This window comes from Excalfactoria chinensis, chromosome 1 (genome assembly GCF_039878825.1).
Source record: "Excalfactoria chinensis isolate bCotChi1 chromosome 1, bCotChi1.hap2, whole genome shotgun sequence".
In the NCBI taxonomy this organism is placed as follows: domain Eukaryota; kingdom Metazoa; phylum Chordata; class Aves; order Galliformes; family Phasianidae; genus Excalfactoria; species Excalfactoria chinensis.
In genome coordinates this window covers 63,751,777-63,761,644 of record NC_092825.1, presented here as the reverse complement: position 1 = coordinate 63,761,644, position 9,868 = coordinate 63,751,777, and the positions used below count along the sequence as shown (strand labels likewise).

Genomic DNA, 9,868 nt, shown 5'->3' with positions numbered 1-9,868 from the left:
TATGTGTTGGGCAGAGAATGACTTGAGCGGAGTCCTGAAGAGAAGGATTTAGGCATGTCAGTTGATGAAAGACTCAACACGAACCAGCAATGTGCACTTGCAGCCCAGAAGACCAACCGTATCCTGGGTTGCACCAAGAGAAGTGTGACCAGCAGATTGAGAGAGGGGATTCTGCCCCTCTACTCTGCTCTCGTGAGACCCCACTTGGAGTACTGTGTCCAGTTCTGGAGCCCCCAGTACAAGAAGGACACGAAGCTGTTGGAGTGGGTCCAGAGGAGGGCCACAAAGATGATCAGAGGGCTGGAGCACTTCCTCTACAAGTACAGGCTGAGAGAGCTGGAGCTCTTCAGCCTGGAGAAGAGAAGGCTCCAAGGAGACCTTATAGCAGCCTTCCAATTCCTGAAGGGAGCCAACAGGAAAGCTGGGGAAGGACTTTTTATAGAGGTATGTAGAGACAGGACAAGGGGAAATGGTTTAAAACTGGAAGAAGGTAGATTTAGACTAGATATTAAGGAGAAATTCTTTACTGTGAGGGTGGCGAGACACTGAAACAGGTTACTCAGGTTGGGAATGCCCCCTCCATGGAGGTATTCAGGGCCAGGCTGGATGGGGCTTTGAGCAACCTGGTCTAGAGGGAAATGTCCCTGTCTATAGTAGGGGGTTGGAACCAGATGGTCTTCAATGTCCTTTCCAACCCAAACCATTATATGATTCTATGATCTCCAGCCCTTTGCTACTTCACTGTGGCTTCTGTATTCAAAGATTACCAGAACTGGTTCCGATTCTTACCCTCTCCTGCTCTCCTCTCACCTCTCTCTTTGCCTTCTTCAGATTTGATTCTTGTACAACATGTTCTTGAAGCTATTCCAGGAGATTTTTCACCTGCTGTTGTCTTCTTCCCAGAAACTGTTTTAGGCATCAAACTCTTTGTAGCAGAGCTAACGTGTCTTAAAGTCAGGCAGTTAGGATGTTTACTTACTCTCTTTTGGGAGCTACTTTGAAAGGTAATTGAATGATGTTTGGAGGAAAAAAGTCCTCAGAGCAAGGCCTGAAATGTGTGTTGCTCTCCCTCTCATTAGCCATTCAAGTGGTCTTGTTCTTGTAAAAAATGGCCAGGTAAGCCTGGGCAGCAAACAAAGCAAGCTAACTTTGACGAAAGCAGGTATAGTCCTCATTTCTTGGCTCTGATGGCATAATTTTTTTAATGCTGTCCTCACTAATTGGATCAGTCTTGAGAGGAGCCCTTTCTCTGCTGTAATAGGTTATCCAAATATGAAAACTGTATTGTAACCATCGATAACAGAGATTTCACAGGTCTTTGTTCTTCCCAAATCTAGAGTTACTATGGTCTAGGTACATTTTGGAGCAGTATTTTTCTATTTCTCTCACCCTCTCTCCGAAAAGTTCTAGATGACATAGGAAAGAATAAGGAAAAACAGAAAAGGAAGAAAACATTTACGGTGTCTTACTACGGAAGTTTTGAAGATTTTAGAACATCTCCAGAGCTCACCAAAATGTTGTGTGGAAGCAGATTGATGATTCTATGAAAAGTTTAGCTTGAATTGGTGGTGGAATGCTACAGCCATTGGAAGAGGAGTGGGAATAACAGTAGGAAGAGCAAAGGAAAGAAGATGAAAGAAATGGTAGGCATAGCAACTGCTGGGATTCCCTGGCTGCCAGTAGCTGCCATCACATACCCCCATCCTTCAGTAAGTGCCCAGCCCAGCTTCCTGGTTCTGACATAGGCCAACTTCGCTGCACTGCATGGTGCAGCCTGTTATGCCTAGGACTGACCTGTTAGCAGGAGCTTTACTTGCACAAGCAGCTTGCTTTCTGAGGCTATCACTCATAGCCAGCCAGCTGCTGCACTCTATGTCCATACTGGCTGCAGTCTCTGACTAAAGCCATGTTTAAAGCACCTGGAAATGAAAAGTCTGTGTCTGTGTCTCAGAAGTCCTAATAACATTGTTATTCCCTTTCCTCAAATGCTGTGTGACCTTTAGAATCATTGCCGTACTCAGTTAATAAACACATCTACATTAGCTGATCTCTTTCCATTTATTAATAGTGGAAGAAGGATACCTGAAAGCATCCAAGGGTAATAATTGTTCGTGACATTTTGAAAAGAGAGATTTTAGTACCTGAGGAGTTGCTTTGACTAAACAAGCTTCTGGTTTCCAAATGGGTGGTCAGCATTAAACAGTGCTCAGAGCAAAATCTGCCTTGAATTGGGTTGAACTCACATGTGGAAATGGAGTGTTGCTAAATAAGCTTACCTCTTACTTATGCCCTCAGCATGTAGCTACCTGTATCATTCATGCAGATGCACACCAGTCCGTATTGATGTTACCTTCTGCAAGCAAGGTCTGAATTGAAAGAGTTGTGTGTCTAGAAAAAACATGAACTGTTCACTATCAATAAGGTCTTACCACAACTTTTCAGAAACAGCTCACCCGAAGGATGAGCAAAGCACAGACGAATCAGAGCAAACTAACCTTTCTTGTCTGCATGAGTTTCTTCTCAGACAGTTTTTGCTGGGAATTATGTGGCTGGGGAAGAATGGTTAGGGAGCAGAGTACTTAATGCTAGCCTGCAAAGCAAATTGAAGGTGCAGACAACAAACCACATCGCTCAGTGTATCAGAAGAAATGTCTTCACTCTGTTCCTAGAATAGTCCCTAGATGTGAACACAGACAGATAGTTCTTAGAATACCTGTCTTATCGGGGCAGGGTAAGCACGTCTTGTTTGCTTTAATGTGACTCCGTGTACTGCTCTGTTTGCCACAGTGAAACTATTGTATTCTACTGAACAAGAGCTGTGAAATAAAATGCTTTCATCAAAACACTGGAAATAGGCATTTTACAGGAAGAAAGAATGAAAAAAACATATAGTGCTGAAATCTGCATGGATTTATATCACTTTCATTGAAAATACAGTTATTATACAATATCTAACACAGAAATAAGTTACAACAGAGAAGCACATACTGTTACAAAAAACAACAAGCAAATCAAACACAACAAAACAAAATTTTATACACAAACTTAACTGCCAATCTTCAAATGTAATGCTGCGTTTTCCAATTCTAGCATCAATAACAACGTCTGATAAAATAGACACTTTCCAAATCACAGTAGATGAGGAAGAGGTTGAGTCTAGGGGTTAAATGGTCATTTTGTATGATATGTTTTTAGACATACAGATTATTACAGGATTGTTTTTTTTCTTAATATTTAGGTTAAATTTTTAAACCAGATCCAAGAGGTCCCTTTGCATACACCTAGAGCAAAAAAATAAATAAATGTTGAAGTAGATTTACCTGTAAAAAAATGGGCCTGAGACCTGGCTATAAAACCATAAAAATCTGCCCTCTGATTGAATTCAGTTCCAGCACTGTGCCAGAATTTTCCTGTCCCCAGATATCCATTTTATAAGCCTTCTCCACATTCCTATTGTTTGACTACGTGAAAAGTAAGGCTGATAGATAAGATAAATCTATGTAAACAAGGTAAATAAATGTGGTCAGTGCTTCTTCTGTCTTTGTGGCATCAGTTCCAAGAGCAGCTGTTTTTCTTTAAACTTCTCTTAGCTCCCATCCAGATTTTCCCAACAATTGCTCTGTCTGCATTTTTGGTAAGTCTTGTTCTTTCCATGAATTTAGAATTCATAGGTGAAATGTTTTGCCATTTTGCTGAGTTTCATTTTCTCACTGAATACTTCATCAAACCGTAAGTTCTGTTTTGGAGTGAAATGGTTCTTCCAGTCACCAACAGTACCTGGAACAGCAGGGACAGAAAAAGAACAGTGAGTCTGGCAATATGCAGCAATGAAACAAATCAAAGGCAGACCAGTTTTATTAATGCTGCAGTTGGCACAAATTGTTATTGTGTTATCAACCATAGTCTCCGTGATAGGTCATGATAGGTCATGATTATGAGTAATTCTTTTATTGATTTGGTGAGACTTTGATGGGAGAAGCTGAATCATTATCCATATTAAGCCCTGAGGCTTGTTTCTCATAATGTGTCACCTGGCAGTGCCAACAATACTAAGTGGCACGATGAAGAATAACAGATTTTCAAGATGGAAATAGAACTCTTGCTCATCTCAGCAGAGAGTCATCTTGCCTCATCTTAGATGTTTGCCGTTAAAGGTCTCTATCTGGGCTTTTCCAGTAGAGGCAAATGGTTGCTGGCTGAAATTCATCTCACCCTTGTCAGCATATAAAACCCAGTAGCAAGGAAACAGCTCCTCTGCATGTTTTTAAGTCACATATGAGCTACGAACCACTGAAGATTTTACAGCAGATCCCAGTTTGGCCAAGACCTTAAGGTGATCTGTTAGGTCACAGGATGATCTGAGTCATTCATTCTTTTGTTGTCATTGTCAGCATATTTCTTTTTTGGGAACATTTCAGTAAGATAACAGGGAGTACAGAGGATAAAGGCTACCAGCAGACTCCCTCCTAAGAAATGCACCTTTTCCATTCTAGCAAACCAAGTGACCTTCATCGATAATTCAAGAGGAGACTCATAGAGGCTTGTGAGAGACTGAGAGTAAACTTTAGATACAAAAATGCAGATAAAGAGTAATGCACTGTGAACTTTTCTTTAAACTCCAAAGCTCATATAGAGCAAACACTTCAGAACCCCCTCCATGTTTCTCTAGCGTAAGCATGCATTTGCAATTGAAGAACTTAGAGAATGTTTTGTAAAAAGGCTTCAAATCAGAGAACCCAATTGCTAAGTCCTGGGAGTGACTCAAGATGTCTTCAAAACTATCTAGGCTTCTGTTAGATAGGTTCCAGTTGATGATTCTATATTAAGCAGTCAGGACAATAAACTTACCTTTTCGGAAAATTAGCTTCCTGTTGGATGTGAGGGCACAGACTGTGTGACTGGGGTCATTGTTTTCTTTTTCTGTGTCCTTTTTCATCTCTGAGAAGGATGATTTCTTGCAGATATCTTGGATATCTTCATCACTGATGTTTATGCCCAGGAATAGGCTGATTTCCTTCACAATCTTGGGGAGATTCTGAGATGAGGAAGAATAAAGCTTTATATTTCTGAGGTGATAATCAGACTTTTCTTTGGTATGGAAATTATTGTTTTCATTAGAATTTGCTTCTTGATCGTTTAATTATTTCTATTTATCAGTAATGAATTCTGAAACAGTACCAGAGAGCATATTTACCTTTTTCATGTCTTCATAGAACAAAAACAATATATTTTTGTCATTTTCATGTTCTTCCCAACTTAGGAAATGATCAAACCAGGATCCACAGACAACTGAAAAGAAAACCCATACAGATTAATGTGTACTTGGTTAATAAATAACTCCACATCTCACAAATTTTTAGGCGAATGGTTTCTTCTTGGTATGTACCCTATGTATGTTCCTCTAAATCTGATTAAATTCTTTTTGTGAAGTGATTCAGATTTACAGCCCAAAGAAATTACCATTCCTGTTAGAATATATAGATATGTTTAATATCAAAATGACAGATTATTATGGAATATGGCACCATAGTAGAAATAAATCCAAATCTAGCAGCAGGCCTTTAGTGAAGGCAAATGTATGGGCAGAACAGGATCTGAGCATCTAAGCAAATATCTGTAGATCTGTGGTCAAAGTAAAAAAAAATAGGAAAATAAACTAGGAAATAAATGAAGTATAAGTATAAATATCACACTAGGAAACAAAATTAGGAGTCTGTTAAATGGAGCACACTATTGCTCTAGCAAAGAAATATGAATATTTTCAAAAGTCAAGGAAGAATTGATAGAAAAATTACTTATTATACAAATACATCAGTCAGCCAACCACACAGGTAACTCATGGCTTTATAATTGACTCAGTACTTGCTTTGTCTGAATGCTCCCTTTACTGAATAATAGGAAGACAGCTAAATTTCAGCTTTATTTTTAAAAAAGCTGTTCTGACTCTTCTGGTTCAGAGACAAGACTGGCCGCATTGACAAATGAGCTGAAAACCTCCTCCAGGGTAATGAGAACTTCATGGGCAATGGAATTGTGAACTGCAACCTTGCATTATACTTTTACCATAAAAATAAAATATTTAAATATCATAAAGGACGCCATTTTGTTTGCAAACCTTGAGACATATTTAGGTATTTTGCTGAATGCTTTAGCCTGTATCCACCTGCTGCAGGAAAACCCTGTCTAATTGCAGAGCACCTGTGCACCACAGTGTGCAATTAAAGCCTGCTAAACCCCACTGGGAATGTGCCCAACAAATGCACCTGCTTCCCCTTAACCCACATCTGTGCAAATGCCCAGTCCTAAGAAATAGGCAGGTTTCCAAAATCACGGAGTCTGCACATAGATTTGGAGTATCTGCTGCTTTTCTTTCCTCTTTCTATCAGGGTGATAACCTGCTTATCAGTACAAGTGTCCAAACAAACCAAATTTGCATATTAAAAAAAAAAAAAAAAAAAAAAAAAGAATGATAATGACTTTTAGGTTCTGTAAGCTCTTAGACTATAAGACCGCTATTGTCTCTATTGTCTCTGCTGCCCTTGAGCTGTTACTCTATGGGTTCATGCTGTAGGGTTGAACCATCCTGCCTCCAATACCTGAAAGTCAGAGGCCCTTTTGGCTTTGGGGGTACAGCAAACAGTTTTGGAGACAGCATTACTTGTTCTCTAGGTGTCCTCACCATTGTTCTCAGCTGAGATTAACTCTGAAAGTAAGTATGTTGCAGGATCTGAGCCAAGCAACACGATCTTCGTATGCTTCTATAAAGAGCAAAAATGACGACCTCTCTCCCAGTTCTACCTCTTACATAAATTTATGTTGTAACCAACATAGTTATCTTTTTGTACCATGCATAAGCATACTGAAAACAGCAGAAGACTACTAATTTACAGACAAATGGGAAATGCTTTTAAAATTTGGTACTATCCTCTTTTATTTGTTTTGACTAATTGATGTTCAGAGGTGTTAGTAAACAAGCAAAGATCCTGCACGTCACCAAAGCATGTGTCTTAGGGCTGCTCTGAACAAGGAACGAAGGATACACAAATCAGTAGAAAATACAGACTGACTTCTGGAGCCTTAATACAAGCTGACAAGGGCTGCCCTGGCACTTTGCTTTGATATTTTCAAGCTCATCTATCATTGTTGCTGTTATCATCACTGTGGGTGTATAGTAGGAACACGTGTCCTCAGAGGAGTAATAAAACACTAAAAATGGGAGTGGATAACAGAACACGGTCCTGTTGTCAGCTTCCTTGCCTCTGCTTCCACTCACACAAATCTCAGTCATGTCCTTGGTCTTTGGACCCAAGACTAAGACAACATATCAGGAAGAGTGTGTTCAGAGGTGCTTATAAAAGTGTCTAGACTCCCTTTGAAGGGTCACCTAAGACCACCTTCAAGATTAGAGAAGGCACTAAGCCTGTAAACATGGCTCTATGAGCAGCCTGGAGACAAACTCTGTGTGTTCCACCTGCCCTTCTGAAGGACGCTATATCCATATATTGCCCTCTGGGCATCTTCAAACAATGCCTACTCCACCAGCCTGCAGCCACCTGTCAAAATACATCCTTGACAGGCTGAAGACAGCATCCTATTACTTGTTCTTAGCTTAGCACTGGAATTTATCTTGGAAAAATGATAAATCTAAGGATGTGTGAATTAGGAGTTCAGCAAGGAGTTTTCACATAATTTACATTTCTTAACTGTTTCTGTTCAGAATAATAATATAATATTAATTATAGTAATATAAGCTGAAAGAAGAAATTGTAACTCTTATCCTTACCGTCTCCTTCTAAGAACAAGTCAAGGAAAGCAGTCCAGGTATCTACAGTGGGAAGATTTGGATTCTCTTGGTAGTAATGATACATGGAAACTGCCGTATCTTTTGGATTTCTGCTGATATAGATCATCTGTAAATGAAGATGTTATGGTTATTAATATCTTGTAGACAAATGTATGTTTCCTACAGAAGGGTAATGATTATGCTTTATCAAAGAGATTGTTTTCTTTTAACTCCTGAGTTAAACAAACTCTCACACCTAACATATAAAACCATTCCCTTCTTTACATTCACAGAACAGCTGCAAAATGTCCGTTTTTGCCTTTCACTGAAATAAGACTTGTTCCAAAAGTCTGGCTTTGGATAATCCCAAAACTTAGAACTCTTTGACTTACCTTACATTTTTTACTCTTAAAATGTTGAGGCAACATGTTGTAGTCTAAGTGTGTTGGTATGATTCTTTTTGATGACAGCTGATTCAGTTCCTCCAATTTGGACATGTCTCCAAGTTCAATGGGAGTTGTTAATGTAACTGGAGTATTGTAAAGCTTTGTTATGACTCCTGCAAGCCAGTGAGTGCCTTCAGAAAATTTGTTTTAAGGAAAAAAAGAAAGAAGAGAGAAAGGAAGGAAGATTTGTTAGTGAGAAAATATATGGAACATGCAGTCTGCATGTGAGAACAGCTTGCTAAACCCCAAGATTCAAGAAACTCTGCAATTGAGTATTCCTCTTGGCTCTAGATCTATAAATACCAGAATAATTCTTGTTGTGGATAAATTACAAACTCTGTGAAAAGCACTGATATTTGTATCAAAACAAACTCATTAGATACATGGAATAAAATTCTGTTTCCTTGTTAGCCTAGGTGATTATATTATTCCTATTGCTTTTTTTAAAATAATCTGTTTTTCAGGGAAGGAGGGAAGGAATCCTTATAGTAACTGTGGCTATTGGGAAAATAACTGATTGAGATTCCATCCTGATGTGAGTTTCTGTGTGTGAGAGTTGGGGAGAGAAGGAAGAAGAAATATCTCCAGACAAGAGTCATACAAATGACTTAATACACCTCTTCACTTGCTCATAATTAAATGCAGAAAGTCCTCAGGAAAATTCAAGTATAGGTTTTTTGTACAAGAAACAAAAATCTATTCGCTTCTGAATATGTAAAACACCTGACAATATTTTGTATTACAGAACCAAAATTTATTTAAACAAATAGTGGGTTTTGTTGTTGTTGTTGCATTTGCTTTGCTTTGGTTCTTTTTATTTGTTTTGTTACTTTAACACTGACTGAGAGAATAACATACCCACATATTTAAACATTCTTCCCTGTTTCTTTTATACAGACATTTCACAAGTAATTTAGGCAGAGAAGATGAAACAAACTATTGACACATCTTGCAGTTAATGTATAAAAGTTGGACTTACCAGATTTGGGGTAGGAAACCAAAAGGACATCATCTTCTCTAGCATCAAATGCATCCAAGGAATTTAGAAGCTCTGGAGAAGACCTGGTGGTAAAGGAAATCCCCTTAAACTTGTGAATGAGTTCTGCCTCACTGAGGTTGGACATGTTTGCTTAAGCCTTCAATTCCTGCAAATCAGATAGCAGTGAAATGACGAGAGGGTTTAAGAGTAACCTGTAGGTCAGATGGTTTGAAGTAACAAATTGAGACCAGCAATACAAACCTCAAGCTTATATAGTTTGCTGTGCATCTTGGATATCGATTTTTCAAGTTAGTTGATAAAGGCAACTGAAATATTGGAGGTCATTTGATAAATAACAGAAATGCAGTGTCATCAAAAATGTGTGTCGCCATTTATTAGCTTTCCAGAAAAGGAAAAGGAGTGATAATCAAATTATATTAACTTTGGAGAATGTCAGACTGATCATTACATGTTGTCATAAAATAGGATCAGTGTGATTCAACAAGTTATATGAGGGCTGCTCAGAAAGTAATGCCTCCTGTTTTATAATGTCCCACAAAATCAAGGTTGGATGTTGGTGCAATAGCAGTAGAGGCTCAACCTTCCCACCAGAATCTCATTACATGTTGTTGTTGCTGTGTGACACATGGCAACAGGGGG

The 9,868-nt window shown here is 38.9% G+C and overlaps 1 protein-coding gene across 1 annotated transcript; it reads right to left on the bottom strand.

Moving 5' to 3' along the window:
* Positions 1-3,658: 3,658 nt before the first annotated feature.
* Positions 3,659-9,353, bottom strand: LOC140247112 (sulfotransferase 6B1-like). The gene is made up of 6 exons (XM_072326433.1): positions 9,209-9,353; positions 8,176-8,360; positions 7,784-7,910; positions 5,195-5,289; positions 4,849-5,035; positions 3,659-3,777 (listed from the first exon to the last, which is right to left on the bottom strand). Exons 1-6 carry the CDS (start codon positions 9,351-9,353, stop codon positions 3,659-3,661), a joined length of 858 nt encoding a protein of 285 aa, XP_072182534.1.
* Positions 9,354-9,868: the final 515 nt, after the last annotated feature.

Bases quoted from the DNA above. Each gene is read 5' to 3' on its own strand.
- LOC140247112 (XM_072326433.1), bottom strand. From the start codon at position 9,353: ATGTCCAACCTCAGTGAGGCAGAACTCATTCACAAGTTTAAGGGGATT. The intron at 5,290-7,783 runs GTAAGGATAAGA...TTTTCTTTTCAG, and splicing joins CTTGTTCTTAGAAGGAGACG to TTGTCTGTGGATCCTGGTTT. The intron at 5,036-5,194 runs GTAAATATGCTC...TCCTCATCTCAG, and splicing joins TCTATGAAGACATGAAAAAG to AATCTCCCCAAGATTGTGAA.